The sequence below is a fragment of the Rhinolophus sinicus genome, linkage group LG04, assembly GCF_036562045.2.
Source record: "Rhinolophus sinicus isolate RSC01 linkage group LG04, ASM3656204v1, whole genome shotgun sequence".
Classification (NCBI taxonomy): domain Eukaryota; kingdom Metazoa; phylum Chordata; class Mammalia; order Chiroptera; family Rhinolophidae; genus Rhinolophus; species Rhinolophus sinicus.
In genome coordinates, this window is record NC_133754.1 from 146,795,470 (window position 1) to 146,812,832 (window position 17,363).

At 38.7% G+C, this 17,363-nt stretch overlaps 1 protein-coding gene across 3 annotated transcripts in view; it reads left to right on the forward strand.

Annotated features, from left to right (window-relative positions):
- PCSK5 (proprotein convertase subtilisin/kexin type 5) overlaps positions 1–17,363 on the forward strand; it is a 404,636-nt gene that overhangs the window by 25,779 nt on the left and 361,494 nt on the right. For all 3 annotated transcript variants that reach the window (XM_074330572.1, XM_019736691.2, XM_019736690.2), the window contains exon 2: positions 14,288–14,392. In XM_074330572.1, the coding sequence (XP_074186673.1) occupies positions 14,288–14,392 (105 nt within the window). The remainder of the gene's footprint in view (positions 1–14,287; positions 14,393–17,363) is intronic.

Genomic DNA, 17,363 nt, shown 5'->3' on the forward strand with positions numbered 1-17,363 from the left:
TTCCAAATGTAAAGGTGGTTGCTATGGCTTGAGTGAAGCTCCTCAATTGAATGAAACCAGTTTGAAAATATGTTTTAATCCAAACAAGTTCTTAACTTTTTGCTTTTTCATTTGTATCACATTTTCAGTTAATCACTTCAATGACTGGGCTTTTCCTTAGGGACTACTTTTTTTTTTTTTGGGGGGGGATCAGTTTTATCGAAGTATCATAAACTCTGGTAACCACATATAGTAAATTTTTCATACAGTAAAATTCACTGTATAGTTCTTTAAGTTTTGAAAATGCACGTAGTCATAGAACCACCTCCATAATAGAGATAAAGAACAATTCTATCGCCTCAAAAAAAAAAGAAAAAAAAGTCCCTAGTGCTCCCTTGTAATCAGCATCTTGCCGTACCTCCACCCACTAATGTATTTTCTGGTCTATATGGCCTTTCCCTGAACGTCTTCTAAATGGAATAATACAGTGTGCAACCTTTTGAGACTGGTCTTCTTTTCCTTGTAATGCATTTGAGATTTATCCTAAAGCCACTATAAAAACACATGTACAAGTTTTTGTGTGAACGTACGTTTTTATTTTTCTTATGGAAAATATTTAGGAGTGCGATTTCTGGGTCATGTAGTAAGTGAATGTTTAATTTTACAATAAACTACCAAACTGTTTTTTAAGTATTCCAAACAACAACATATGAGACTTCCATTTACCTACATCTTCACCATCAGTTGGTATTGCCATTTTTCTTTTATTTATTCTAATAGATGTGTATCTGTGACATATTTAATTAATACAAATGGCCAATGGCTGCCCACAGTGGCAGAGCCTCAGGAGCTATAAAAATAAGACCCAACCTTACATCTGCCTAGATGCAGAACTTCACAGCTGAATGGAAATTTCACCCACTTACTTTCTTCCATAGGCCACAGATGCCTTACTCATCCTCTGCTCTGGGCCCAATTTTGGGGTCACTACCCTGCAAATGCTAATTCTGCTATTCCCCAGGAAGGACGCAGATAGTGGCAAATGAACAAGGCATATCTGAACAGCTATTAGCAAAGATATGGGGGAGCTTCTCATTTTAAGTTTTTGTTTTTGTTTGTAACTGAAGAGACAAGGCCATCAACTGTTCTGAGCACGCATTAGGTCTTTTTCACATGTTTTTAACACTCACAGCTTTTAACTTGGAATTTTCCCTTTTTAGAATAAAACAGGTCATTTTAAAATGCTGTAGAGCTCAAAATAGCCTCTGTTTATCAGTATAATAAAATATTGGAAATTTTGAATATGGTTATACTAAATACATTTTTCTAAATTTTTTGGGGGGGTGAAGGGGGGCTTTTGAAATAATTAAAAGAATGAACAAAAGAACAAAACATGCCAGTTACATTAATACTAAAATCAAATTAATTAGTAATTTTCCTCATTTAAATGTATTTTAACTAAGTAGATAGGAATATTTGGAGATCTCAGAATTCAGGGTAAATTGTTCTGTTTCTGCAGAATGAGATGGATGGATTAAAACAGTGGTTCTTCACCTTGGTTGCACATTAGAATCACTAGCAAGCTTTTTAGAAGAAAATCCTGATGCCCTGGCCATAACTCAGACCTTAAGAATCAGAACCGCTGGGGTAGGCGTGGGGTGGGGCTGACATTAGTACTTTTTAAGTCCCCATATAATTCTAATGTATAGCAAGGGTTGAGAGTCATTGGACCTAAAGAGAAAAGTGACTGTTCCAGGGGTAATTCTAGAAATGTTTTCATTTCTCAAAATATGTACTGTTTTCTGTTTGTTTCCCTACATGTGAAAATACTTGAAGTTACTAAGATTATCAGTAATGAAAACAATACAGACCTCCATGTAGGCTATGTGTTCTCTCTCTCTCAGCCTCTCTTGGACTCTGTTTCGTGTGTGTGTGTGTGTGTGTGTGTGTGTGTGTGTGTGTCTTTCAAGCAGGTGGAATAGCTTAAATAGTAAACAATAATTTCTTTCAGTTTCTCCAGAAATTACTGACAGATGGGTTTTTAAAAACTCTTTTTAAAAAATAGCTGACTATAAATAGCAGTAATAAATGTTCTTATCTCAAGAATATAGTACAAGGATTAATTTACATTAAGGACATAATTATTCATTTTAGACAAAAATACATTGGAGAAAATCAAAGCCTAATGCCATTTACAGTTCATTCTTAAGAAGCTATTACAAACATATTGTAAGTTGAATTTGAACCCAATCCTTATTTGTAATATACTAATGTGAAAAATTATTTGAGTACTCTTGGGAGAAATATTCTGATTCAGTAGAGAAGACATAAATTTCAAACTTGTAGTTGACACAATGGGATTTTTGGAATCAAGTCAGATTGTTATCTCCCTGTTAGCAGCGACTTTATTTTGTTCATTCTATCTGCAGTATCTGGATTAGTGCTTGGCACATAGTACACACTCAATAAATAAATGAATGTCTGGGCAGGCTGTAACAGCATAGAGCAGAATATAGAAAATGACATTCAACAGAAATGTAAATTTCTATCATTTACATTTAAGATACTAAAATATAGACTGGAGGAGAGCCAAATTAAAAAGCGTTTCTGTGGATTTCCTTTTTTTTTGTTGGCGAAGTTCATTCTGCTAAAAGTATTTCAATTTAAAGCTATTTGTGTTAGAAGTACATTGCCAAGGGAGGTCATGGAGTCGTGGACTCCATCCTGGCTTCACCGTACCTGGAGCTGAGATGTGTTGTAGTGTAGGCTCCAGGTTTTTGGGTGAGACTTTACAGATGTTAGCTTATCTAAGGGAGACAACCATGTGAAGGCTTGTCATATGAGGAAAAAAATGGAAAAATTTAGATGTTCAGCCAAGAACAGGGAAGACCCAGTAGGGACGTGTTGGCTGTCTGGCGTGGCATAGGTTGGCTCTATAGGCTGGAACCAAGAGTAACGAGTGGATTTAGGGTAATTATCTGATAGAAGTTTCTAACAAATGGGCTGCCCCAGAAAATGCAGTACTCTCTGCCAGTTTGAAGAATGGATTCCGGCATCCAGTAAGGGAAAAATCAGATTAAAATCCCATTTTTTTGTCTTTTCCAACTCTGAGATTCTATGATTTGCTTTGAGGAAAATCTCATGTCCTGTGTGGTGGGGCAAACTCTAGATTTCTCCCTTGAACCTGGGAAAATGCAGTGCTTACTTCATTTGCTGTGTTTTATGTTTCCTTGGTGAAATTATTATATTTGTTTCTTGCTCGGAAATCATAGTCAAGATTTTTTTTTTTATTATCTGCTTTTAAGATAGATGACGGGGACCTAGATTATCCTGTACTCTGATGATCAGGTCGCTTTAGAATAAAATAATGAGGCCTCATATTGGTAAGGGCAAGGAAGTGGGAAGAGGTGGGGATATTTGAGTGTGCCAATCAAATCGCATGTGGCACTACAAAACCCTTTGAGTAACTTTTAAATAAAATCATAGTGCTGTGACTAGAAAAAGCTTAGATTTTTTTGGACTCAGATTGACCTGATTTCAAATCCTGAGTCAGACACTTCTTCACTTTGGCATATTACTTAACCTCTCTCAGGTTTGGACTCGGTTTTTCTGTCCATAAAATTAGAGTAGTTCTTCATTTGCAGGGTTGTTGAAAGGATTAGACATAATGTAGGAAAGCATCAAAGGGTAGCTTGGGTTATAAGTAGTATTAATTACATAACGGCTTTGAATAGACAGGCCATTTACTAGTTCTGTTTTGCTGGGCTACTTGCTTGGATTTCATTTCATTTTGAAGATTAAGCAAGATAATCTTGTTTATTAGCAAGATAAATAAGATAAAGCCAGCAAGGTGCTTAGCAGAGTACCTGGCCAATGTTAAACACTGTTAATATATTAGTACAGCTATTTGGAAATTCATAGCTGAATACCCAGAGAGTCAAAATTATGAAGAATAAAAAGGCTCCCAATACAAATAGTAGCCTAGTTTCATTCCCTTTGCTTCTCATGGATGTCTATTGAGGTACTAGTTGTTTTAGTTTCCTATTGCTTCTCTAACAAAGAACCACAGTTAATGGCTTGAAACAACACAATTATTATCTTCAGTTCTGGAGGCCAGAAGTCCTTACCTAAAATCAAGGTGTCAGCAAGGCTGTGTTCCTTCTGGAGGTCCTGGAAGAGACTTCATTTCCTTGCTTTTTCCAGCTTCTAGAGGATGTCAGCACTCTTTGGTTTGTGGCCCCTTCGTCCATCTATCAGAGCTGGCAGCACAGTGCATTTTAAAAATCTTTCTTTCTCTTGCTTTATCTTTGCTTCCATCTCTCTCTCTCTCTCTAACCTCTGCTCTGTCATCACATTTTCTCTGGCTTTGCTCCCTATCTCTTATAAGGACCCTTGTGATTGATTACATTGGGCCCACACAGATAACCCAGGATAATCTCCCCATCTCAAAATCCTTAATTTAATCGCAACTTCAAAGTCCCTTTCACCATATGAGGTAATATATTCACAGGTTCTGGGGATTAGAACATGAACATTTTGGAGGGGCATGAATTCATGGACTCTAATTCCATTCTCTGAAGAGCTCAAATGCTGAGCCTGAACCTGAAGGAATTTAGGAAGAAATCACATGTATTCTGTGAGTGATTAACTTGAAACTAAAGTCTAAGAAAGATATTTTTCATGTCATTTTGCACTCATGGCCGAGTGCAGTAGCACCTAAGATGCTTGATGTCAGGGGTTACATTTGTTTAACTTATAATGCCGCTTGAACTTCACGGTCAAGGTGTGCCGTAAAGATACTTTCTCACTGACTTGAAGGCACTAATGTAAATTCCCTGGGGTCAGTGGTAGAACTAGAAATACAGACCTGGTTTCTTGCTCCTATGAACTCTCTCTTACTCTCAGATACTTGTCAACACTTTGATTTTTGTATCTGCTGAAGGTAGGCCAGAAATCTCCCTAGAAAACATCCCCTCTCTGTGCAACTCTTAGGAGCACAGTCTTCTGGATAATTGAAATCTCTGGGAAGCTGTAGTTTTAAGTTCTTCCTTAGAAACTTTTTAAGCACATGCCCTGGAGTTAGGCCGGCTGGAGTCAATCTGAGCTTCATCCTCTACTCGCTGTGTGGCCCCGGGCAAGGTCTTACACTTGGTGAATTTCTGCTTTCTTGTGTGTAAAATGGCAATAATGATCCCTGCTTCATATTGTTGTGAAAAGATGCAGTGATGCCTGGCACGTAGTCTGTGCTCATTTCCCATTAATGTTAGCAGTTCATCAGATTTCTGCATTTCCTTGCCTTCTAATTTCATATTTTGTAATGAATTCAACAGCCGTGTCATAAGTATCACTTTTGTTCAGTGATTCCAAGAAGTCATTGACTATGATGGAGACAAGAGAGGACACTGAGAAATATAAAGGCAGACTTGCATGATTATGTGGTTGTTGGTGGTAAATTCTCAATTTTCAGATATGTTTACATGTGATCATTTCATTCATTTGACATTTATTAAGCACAAAGCATATGTTACATTGTATGTTAATGTGATATCACAGAAAGGGTTATAAAGAGATGAGCAAGAAACCCTCCCTAAGGTTTGGAAACATGCTGTGGGGACAGAGCCCCAAAGAGCAGTTTCCAGGCTCTCGGTCTCATACGGAGGGGTGTTGGCTCAGGCGGTAGATGGCCATCAGCTGTGGCTAGTTGGCCGTCAGCTGTGGCTAGTTGGCCGTCAGCTGTAACCATTGAGCCATTGGCCACTAATATAACTGCCTCAGCTACGGAGGGAAGAAGAGCAGAGTAGAGCAGAGTCGAGGAGAGTGGGGGAGAGTCGTCGATCGGTTGGCAGAAAAGCGGACAGCAGGTCACACGTCGTGTGAACCCAGCCTCCAGTGAGACCACAGTGGTATGACTTCCCTACCTATGGCGCCGTGGGTGTTCCTTTTGGGCCTAGCCACATCGTGCGTTCTCATGTGGGGAGTGGGAGTAGAGACCCCGCGGGCCGCCCCACACGACACCTGTGTTCTTGTGCAGGGAGCAGGAGCAGAGACCCTGCATGACACCCTGCACGACACATGCTCACTGTTGCTTTGATTTTTTTCAAGGGCCTTTCACTCATTCATTTATTCTACACGTTAATTGGGTATGCCTGGCAGTGTTAATAGGAGCTAAGGCTAATCCAGCAGTGAATAAAACAAATCTATGCCCTTACATAGTTACAGTCTAGTGGGGGAAGACAAACAATAAATGGGACAAATAAAGAGAATGTACAATATGTTAAGTGGTGTTAAGTGTTCAGGAGAAAAACATATCGGGAAGGGGGGATGGGGTTTCCCAGAAGGAGTGGTGGCAATTTAAAATTGTGTGGTCAAAAAAGCCTCTCTGAGAAGGTAGCATTTGAGCAAAGACCTGAAAGCAGCCAGGAAATAAGTCATAGAGATTTCTAGAAGAGCATTTCAGGAAGATGAAAAGCAGGTGCAAAGGTTCTATGGTTGGGAATGTTCTTGGTGACTGAGGAAAGCAGTTATGGCTAACGTCTCTCTGGTTGTCCTTTGAATGTTATAAAGTCGAACACAGAAGGTAAATATTACAATTGTTTTAACGTTCTCAGAGAAGCAGAAAGGAGGAATCGCATTTGACATTTTAATGAAGGGAAAACAGTATATCTAGCGCTGCCCCTCTAACTTTCTGTCTAAATGGATTTAACAAGTAGAGGTTTCAGACTTGTCAAGTTTGGGCATTGGAAGAGGTTGGTCAGCAAGAGCGATGGTCTTTGTGACTTGGTTCTTTACTTACCTGAGAGTATAGGGAGAAATAGGAGCTGGAGGATAAATTCCAGCCCCAGGTAACTGGGTTCTTGCATCTCCCATTCTCCAAGTCATTCTACAGCTTGTAGAGAAGCAGAAATCAGAAGAGGAGTATTTATAACTTTTGAAATCATGTCATTGAGGTGTCATTTACATACCCCCAAATGCAGCCATTTTTGTGTAAAGTTGGATGAGTTTTAACAAATGCATATACCGTGTGGTGTGCTGATAAATACTAAATAAGTAATTCCTCAGGGGAAAAAAGCCCTAATTTGTAGTTTTGTCAATTTTTCTTGATGTGTAAATACTTCTCTCATTGTTGATTTCAAGTCAATGTGATGTCCTATTATAGAACAGGGTGTTGGGAAAAGAACTCGAAAGCCTGTGGTGAGCTGATTCCATCACACCTAACCAAGCACTTACCACCGATGCCATGACCACCACAATCAAGATACAGAATATTCCCAACACTCCCGAGTTTCTCCAGGCTTTTCCCAATCAGTCCCCACTCCATACCCAGGTTATCACTCAGTGGTCACTATAGATTAACTGTCCTAGAATTTTATATCATTGGAATATACAGTATGGACTTTTTGTGTCAGCATGATGAGCTGTTCTTGTTCATCCATCATATATATATATATATATATATATATATATATATATATATATATATATTATATTATATTCCTTTTTATTGCTGTGCATTCCATTATAATGATATATGGATATACCATTATTTATGTATCACCTGTTGATGGACATTTTCATTGTTTCCAGTTTGGGGCTGTTATTAAGGAAGCTGCTATAACATTTGTGTATGAGTTTTTGTTTGGAAATTGGTTTTAATTTCTTTTGGTTAAACCTAGAAATGAAATGTCTGGGTCATGAGGAGGATGTATGCTTCATAAAAAATTACCAAACAATTTTCAAAAGACATTGAACCATTTTACACTCCCACTAGCAAAGTCAGAGAGCTTCAATGCTCCCTAATCTCATTAGAACTTGGTATTTTGAGTCTTTTAAATTTTAGACATAATAGTGCTATTACAATTTTAATTTGCACTTGAGTGTTTTTTCATGTGCTGATTGGCCGTTTGCATATCTTCTTTTGTGAGATGTCCGTTCAAATTTTTGTCCGTTTAAAAAAATTGTGGATTGGAGGTAAATAATTTTTCGAAAGGGAGTGCAGAATGAGAAATGTATGAATTGGAGAGGGTGAGAGGGAAAACGCGGCTGACAAGCAGCCTGAGGGAACTGATAGGTTCTTGACACTTCAGGGTAACCAGATGTCCCAGTTTGCCTGGGACTGCCGTCACAGTTTAAGCACTGAAAAGTCCTGTGTCCCTGGAAATACCTCTGTCCTGGGCAAGCTGGCATGGTTTATCCCCATGCAGAACTGTATATAAATTGCAAACTATATGTCTAGAGTAATTAGACTGGTGAGGGTTTTAGCTGTAGATACAGGTAAGATTGTTAGTGGTGAATGAATTCTGAAAGGTCACAAAGCTCGTCATCAGAGGCAAAGCCAATGTAAAATACGGGTCTTCTGGCTCTCAGTCCTTTGCTGAGAAGTCAGTAGCTTGCTTCTGACATAAGAATTTAGGGACCCAATGAAGGTTCCCTCCTACTGCCAAACAAACAACAAAAAACCCTCCAATGGTTGTTTTTTGAAATTACAAGCACTATGAAGTTATTTGTTTGGCTTAAGTTTTAATTTTCTGATCAAATTAGTTCTTTCTCTGGAAGAACTAAGACATTGAGTCCTACTAGTCATTTACACCTTAGTATAAAATAGCTTGTAAAAAATCCTTACCTAACAACAGAATTTGGTTTGAGAAAGGGTAGTGATAGGAAAAGTTTGCGTATAAGAGTAAGGGACTATCACTAAGGAAGAAAAAGCACAAAAACTTAGAATTGGGAACAAAAGATGGAATTCATCCACTTAGTATTGTGTGTAGAGTTGTATTGTTGGGCAGGGAAGAGTGTGTTACTGTATGTAAGAGGAGCTTAAGAGGGTCAAGAGGGAAGGAATTATTCTCCTTCCTTTATGTGGTCTTAAGGAAAAGGTCGAGCTTTGATTTATCCGCTATTGATCTTATACTTCACATATTCCCATGGTTCCTGATTTATTTGCAAAATGTCCCTATGTTAGTTATGCATTGTTCCTTTTTGTGGCCCTTGTTGCTATTGCATAACATAGTAAACGCAGCCATCTTTTGTTTTAGATTACCCCAGAGGAGCTAGATGGAAGGCCTGCTTATAGATTATATTACTGCTCTGTTTTCATATACTGTCTTTCTTTTGAGTAACTCCCAACATGTTATGACATTTTTCTTTTTAATGTTTATTAAATGCCCTCAGCATGCTCAGTGCTGTTGAAAGAAAAATAAAAGAAAAAGTTCTTGCCAATAAGGGACATGCATATTAATAGATGAGAGACATAAACATGCTTTTAAATATATATATATATATATATATATATATATATATATATATATATATATATATAGTCTTGGTAAGTGACAGATTATTTTGTTTGGATGAGGTAGAATAATTGAACAAATGCACCCTATTTTGCTATTGTCTTGCAAAAAAAATGCATAGAGATGTCTCAGCCTGCAACCTTCGGAACCATAAGTCCAGAAGAATTGGTATTTCAGTTAAGGCAGCATTCAACCATTTTTGCTGAAATTAACCTTACTTTGATACTTACACTAGAGATTTTGAATCACATATAGCTTTAATGTATGCAATTTTAGCAGTTTAAGGATTCTGCTATTCATATCATTCATTCAGCAATCTTTTCTGAGAACCTACTATGTGTCAAGCCATGTACTAGGAGCTAGAAACAAACTGGTGAGCAAAATATGTGTTCCTGCCTCAGTGGAACATACAGGCATATAGGCGGGGACACAGGCATTAAACAAATAATTGTACTAATCAAAGTATGACTACTGGTGTATGTTCCTATGACTCTGTGAGACAATATAATAAAGAAACCTGATCTGGTCTGGGGAGTTTTGAAGACTTCTGACTTGAGGTGAGACATAAAAGATGATGAAGAAGAAAAGAGGTGGAGAGGGTAGTGATAGGAGAGGGTTCTGTCGGTAGAGGAAACAGCAAGCATGACACAGTCCAGGAACTGAAGAAGGCCAGCGTGGCTGGAGTCCCGTAAATTGAGAAGAGGTGTGATTTGAGGAGAGGTTACAGAGGGAGACTGAGCCAGTTCACGCAGGCCATGTAGGTTAGAGGAAGACAATGGTCTTTATTCAGTGTGTTAGGTAAAGCATATGGAACAGTTCCTGCACAGCATAAATGTTGATGTGATATTATTCTGATTTTCTTTTAAAACTACATTATTAAGTAACATTAAATGTTAACTATTAGTATTTATTTTAAGAGCAAAGGGAAGCCACTAACCGATTTTAGGCAAGGGTCTGACATGACATAGCCAAATTTTGTAACCTTTTGTAACCTTATTCTGGCTACTGTGTGGAAAACAGATATGAGAGCGGAGGGTGGTGCAAATGGGTCTGAGAAGACTAGGCGCAAGTATAGTCATCTAATAGGATGTCAGAACAGACACATTGGGACATCCAGTAGCCTGTGGCTCATTGGTGCCTGCAGCCCAGGACTCAAGAGGTACGTAACTTGGAGGATCTCTGAGTTGTACAGTTATGTAAATGTGTAGCTACTTTTTCAGATGCTCTGACCTCTTCAGTTTTCGATATTCAGGGAGCCTAACACTGAATACTTGGTCTACTTGGTAAGGCATTCAGTATAGACAGTTAAAAGCTTATAGAATCAAAGCTTGTAGGAAGGCCGAGCTTTCAGAAATGGCTCCCAAAGCCACACCACAGAATGGGCCTCCATGAGGGCTGCTGCTTCTGCCTCAATCAGGAACCCGAGAAATGAGGAAGCTACCCTCTGTCATCCCTGTAGCTCTTAGCAACAAAACAGGATATGGAAATGGATGCCCAGAAACCTAGCAACCAGACACTAAGATCTCTGCCACAACTACCATTAAACACATCAGTGCCTCCAAGACCATGCCTCAGGATGCTGTGGTGTGTCTTTGCTTGGTAGAGTTTTCATCACCTTCAGAAACCTAGCTTCACTGAGTTCAGCGTTTTTAGCTCTATAGTATAGGAAGCCTCACCAGAAGGATGTTGGAATACTTATGTGCTTATTCATAGGATGCACCATGAAGCTTAACTACATTCATCCTGATGCTAGACGATCAACAAAGATTTACATTTTACCACCCCCCAAGACTAGCCTTGTACATTTGGGTATTTCCAGAGCCTCAACAGCCTTGTATATCAAATGATATTTAATAATAATTTAATGATATTTATCTTCAAGGGCTTTTGGGCGAATGAAGTTAGATATGATAACAGGCAGAAGAGTAGCAAGATACCTGGCACATGGTAGGCATTCAATAAAGGAGCCATCAGTCAATCAATGAACACCATTCCACAACTCTACAGAGGAAACAGAATCCCTGAAAGGTGGAGATACAGTAGAGCTCACTGCTATTGAGACTTAGTGGCCTGAATGGTGGGGCCATTGTACCCATCACATGGAGTTTTGGGAGTATATTTGCCACCCGACAAGTAGATGGGATTTGTGTTGTGTGCTATTTCATTTATTTGTTTGTGTTATTTCTTTCATTTTTAATTAGAAAATAATGCATGCACATAAACAATGAAAAGAAAATTCCTCTTTTCAGTTTCTCGAGTATCCTCCCAGAAATATCCTGTGCCTAGGAGCATAAATATAATATGCATTCTTCCTTTTTCTCCTAAAAACATTGAGTCATATTGTATACATATTTTGCAACTATATTTACTCACGACATTGGAAATCAATCACCTATTGATGGCAGCTAGTCATTTGTTTTTTTTCTTGTAGAAAATTTGCTCTAACATCCACTTATAAATAGATATAAGTGACTATATCTGTACAATAAATTTTTAAAAGTGGAAAGGATGGGTCAAAGGTTAGTTCTGTTTATAATTTTATTGATGTTACCAAAATGCTCTCAAAACTCGTCCCAGATTATGCTCTTTACAAATCCTGTATAAACTCTGTCTGTGCCTATATCCTTGCCAATAGCATATCATCAACCCTTTTTGTTTTTGCCAATGAAATAAGGTAATTAAAGAGATGACACCTAGACCCAGAGGCATCCTAACCAAGGAATAGAGCTGACGGGTTAATTACAGGGTAGGAGGTGAGAGAAGTTGGGATTTAAATGGAAATTTATAAGGGAGACTTATAACCTTCTCAGATTTACTACGTACCAGGCAATGACTTGACCAGGCAATACATCTGTTCCTACTACATTCAGTCCTTATAACCACACTAGCCCATAAATATTATTATCCCCTGTTTGACTCTGACGCCGATCTCTGTCCTCTATACCTCCTGTGTCCTTCTTATTTTACAGTGGAGGAAACAAAGGCCCATGAAGGTTAAGTGATGTATCCAAGATCCCAGAGCAAGTTAAGTCAGGAAAAGGGTTCCATTTTCCATCTCCCTATACACACTACATTATTCCAGGATTCTAGTCAGTACCAATGAGGCCTCAAAGGACCTGAATATATCTTCAATGTGTGTTTCATCCATAGCTTGAACTTAGTAAAGTTGAAGTCACTCATTTCCTGTATTCAACGAGCTTCCATTAGAGTGGAGTGGACTTCAGCACAGTGGCATTTTTCACATTGGCGACAGGTTCTTCCTCATCGATTCTAAGTTCCTTTCCACAAGAACTGCTTTATTTTCTTAAGGAGCACTCTTGACAAAAGCAACATGAGGTGAAAACGCTAAGCTTTTCGGGATTTTAAGATTTTCTTATAAAGTATTACGTGGCCCCTTTAATTCTACCCTTAGTCCTCCGGAATCTTAAAATTGTCCTGTAAATCCCTCCTTGAAACACTTTTGGAGACTGGGACTGGCATTGGTGCCATCTTCCTCATTGTTTGCTGCTGTTTCAGAGTCTAGGATCACTGAGATTAGTGGTTTCAGCTGGGGTTTCCTTGTTTTTGTTCCATACGTTTTTGTTTTCAGAGTCTAGGCTCTTTTCTGTGTGCATTTGGGCAGTTTCTACTTCGGTAAAAAATGTGAGACTTCAGACGTTCAGTTTTAATGATGATTAGAGACATTCAATTAGTACATAAAGTCCCACTGAGATGACTCTTAAATAGCACAGAAATTGGGTTGATCATCCTTATTGGAAATGTATGTGCGGGGGGGGGGGGGGCATTGACTGAAAATGTGATGGAAAGATGGAAATAAGAAAGAAACCTTTTATCTGGAAAAATTAAGCGGGGCCAATGCCTTCTCTTTTTTAAAATTAGGAAAGCCTAACTTTTGAATGGTCCCAATTGGAAAACACTCTGATGGTGGTCATTCTTTTAGGGCAAAGCCGTGGGGTTCTGGAAAAATAGCCACTTAATGTATTTGCCCAAAGCAAGGGAAGTGTCAGTGTCAAAAAATGGAATTTGAGAGCTACAGTGATCTTAGAAAATAGCTAACCCAAAGTCCAATTTTATAGAAATGGAAACCAAGACATAGTAAGTATATGTGATTTAGCCAAGGAGCCACTTCTGGTGTCAGCTAGAACTAGAGCCAAGCTCTCCTTGTCTTCATTTGTTGTATTATTCAATTCCCATTATGTGATCCACATTTTATAATCTGCTGAGAGAATCTGATTGTTTGGGATTTTGTTCATTTATTTTCCTAAAGTGGACAGGGACTTACTTTCAAAGCTATCTATCTGAAACAGAACTAACTGCTTTTCACTAAAGAATGGGGTACACAAATGAGAAGACTCATTTGTTAAAGAAATGGTTAAGGTAAAATGAATTGAACTATTTTTACACAGGAAGCTTAGTTGATTGGTAAGATGTATGATCTTTGTTTTGTTTTAGAAATTGCCATTCCACTTTTAGTTTTGCAATAAATGAAAAAATGATATGTATTTATACTGTCTATTGAAGTCAGGAAACAAATTAAGTAGTGTTTTCTTTGTGAATGATCAACTACTTAGGACTCGTTTCAAACTAATGGTATAAATAATCTAACAAGGTTCTTCATTGTAAATTTCTCAAAGCAAACACATTACAATGTGTTTTTATAACTAGATAACTATTTGATTTTTTTCTCTTTCCCACCTTTGGATATAGCGTGATATAGAATTACTTAAAATGCTGAACATAAATTGAACGTTAAAAGGGAGCTATGGAGAGGCTAAGCTGCCACATTATAAACTTTAGTTCCGCCGTCAGTGCCTGAAGGACACTCCACTTCATATTACGTGTCCGTCTTCTGGAAAATGATCACCAAGTTTCAAGTAACATTTAAGCAGAGCAGGCAACTGCATAATTTATGGACCTTTTTTGTTTTGTGTTCTTATTTTAATGAAAAACAGCAAAACAGAAGACTGTTCTCATAAATTAACTTGCTTTCTTTTGTTCTTTCCCATCTATCTTTGCAGATTGGGGCCCTGAAGGACTACTACCACTTCTACCATAGCAGGACGATTAAAAGGTCAGTTCTCTCAAGCAGAGGAACCCACAGTTTCATTTCAATGGAACCAAAGGTAAGAAGAACCACCTGGGTGGGGACCAATAAGCAAAGCTCCTGCATTTTTCATTGGTAATATCACACTAGGAACTGATGGCCAGCATAAAGGCTCAACTTTCAAGAGCTGTCATACTATCCTTTGGTCCAGTGTTTTGCTTCCTCTTCAGACAAAAATAGGCAATGGCTTGATTTATACTGAAGTGCCATTATCATCCCAGTTGTAGAATAGCGCAAGTGTCAAAAGTATGGGTTCTCATGAAGAAATGAGAAGGAGTGTATGTGGAGAGATTAAGACGTATTGAAGTATTAAGAATACCACACTATCTTACCTATTTGCATGCAGATCTGAGGCCTTATCTGAACTCCATAGAGGGGTCTCTTCCAGAACCCTCAGATCAGGCTTTGTTCACCATGAATCCTGTGATTTCAGCTGGCATTGATAGAGCCCTGTCATTGGCAGCCCAAGAAATAGACCACGTCTGGGAGAAGAGGTTTAATGAGCAGAGCAGGGGTAGGAGCCAGCTCCTACTGTTGGGGGCTCACCAGGTATTTTTCTTACACATTATCTTTCCTCCTAGTCTTTGGGTTAGATAGACAACATATCCCTGGGAGCACCTAGAAGGAGGTATGATATGTTCTCCCACTCCATTTCAGAGAGGTGGGACAGCTTTGAATGGGGAGATAGGAAGCTAACGGGTGTTGAGGACAAATAAACTAATAACTGGCAACCAAAACTCTGAGAATGTGTTAAATATCTGTTCTTACTAAGTTAGAGGAAGGGACTGACTCTGACAGAGAACTATTTGGCCTCCCAGACGTGGCCAGTAAAGAGGAAATGAGGGTAGCTGTACCAACCTGCCCTTCCTCTGTGGCTCACTGTTTATTATTTACTGATTGGGAAGGGACTTTTTTTATTTTAACCCATTATGATTTGGATTTACCATATGAGCTTATTTTCTAATAAATTGGTGAACAAGTCCCTACCAGTGAGCATAGCAATCCCACCTAGAGATTCCTTAAAAATTACATTCCTCATTAAAGCAAAAAGGTGTATATTTGAATTAATATGCAAATCAGGTTTGCAGTTTGGGGCGCTGCCCTTTGTTATGTGCCATGGTTTACCTTTTTAAATTTTTTTCTGGAACATTAGAGTGTTTGTGGTTGTGAAATTGTATCTTGGTGGTAAGGAAAAGCATATTTGTTGTAGATCCCAATTTTCTGGGGCTTATAGGAACTTCCCCTAATATTTACACTCCTGTGGCCTGTGGATTATTTTCTTCCCCTTCATCTCTATTTAGAATTAAATGTTTCTGGAAAAGTAATCTGTTACAAGGTTTTTGAATTAGCTAAATTTTCAAAGCAAAGTCACGTTTTTTAATCTCTTAAACAACTTTTTCAAAGCTTTCTAGAACTTTGGAAATTAAAATTCCAGTTTCAGATCTCATAAGCGTAGTCAATGTGAATTTGAAAAACCAAGCACGAGTTGGTTTGGGAAGTAACAACAGAATGTAACGAGGTATTCTGTACATGATGAAGGCTTTACTGAATACAGAGCTATTCAATCCTTAACGTTATCCTGGGGGAATCTCGGTCTTCATTTCTTCTTAACTCAGTGCATCAAATAGCTTATGCAGGATCCAAGAGAGACCTTGGATGCTGGGACAAACAGTACCTGGAATGTATAACCTTCTTCTCCCAGTCCGGAGAGCAGGGTCATTACAGACCAACCCTAGGGTACATGCTCAATTCTCTTTCCTCCTCAATAAAAAGGACACCCAGGGAAGAACCATATCTTACTCTTCATTCTGATGCCTCCTGCCTTTCATTCCCACCCAGCCATTTATAGAAGAGGGCCACAATGCTACCAACTTTGCAGATGGAGTACCACAGTGTCATGCGGGGTCTCTGGTCCCACTCTCCATGTAAGAATGCAGGAGATGGTGAGGCCAAAAAGAAACACCAATGGAGCCATAGTAGGGGAGTCATACCACTATATTCTCGCTGGCAGCTGGGTTGGAGATACAGGAAGCAGGAGACACACGATCCGCAATCTGCTATCTGCTTCTCTTCCAACCAACCAACAAACCCCCTAGCATAGCCACGGCAGTTATATTAGTGGCTAATGGCTACCCGGTAACAGCTGATGGCCACCCAGCCACAGTGGATGGCCATCTGATTATAGCTGATGGCCATATAATAACCGAGCCAGTACCTTTCCACATGAGGCCGAGAGCCTGGAAACTGCTCTCTGGGTCTCTGTCCCCACACACAGATTGGGATTTGCCCATAATTTCTTTCAGATGTTTCTTTAAGTTCATTCATTGGCCATTTCTTGAGCCTCTAGTGTATATCAGGACCTGTGTTAGGCTCTGGGGATTTGAAGACATAGTGGTACCAGCAGGGAGTTTAGTGCCGGGCCTCCCTCAGTAGTTTTCAGGGAAACCCAGGACATTACAATGCTTCTCAGTGTTGGCGATGGGGGAACAGAGAGGTGGGGGGGGGGCACTATATTCCTTCTGTTTCTCCAGTTCCCTCCTCATAAAGCTCAGACCCACTTAGGTTATTATTATTAATTTTTAATTTTGAAAAACTTTTTATTCACAGAGAAATTGCAAAAATGTTGTAAGGAATTATTGAATACACTTCCCAGAGTCCCCAAATGTTAACATTGACATTTTACCATACTTACTTGATCATGTTCTCATTCTTCTATCTATACACATGTATACACATGCATACATGTATGTAAGTATGGGTATATATGTATATTTTTTTTCTGAAAACTTGGAAGAAAATTACAGACACAGTGCTTCTTTAATTCCATATATTTCACTGTATATTTACTAAAACCAAGGGTATTCTTTATATAACCAGAAGTACAACAGTCAACATTCTCGTAAAAATCTGGCTACAAACATTGATTCAATATTATTATCTAATCAACAGATTTTATTGAAATTTTACCAATTGTCTCTTTTCTGGGCCAG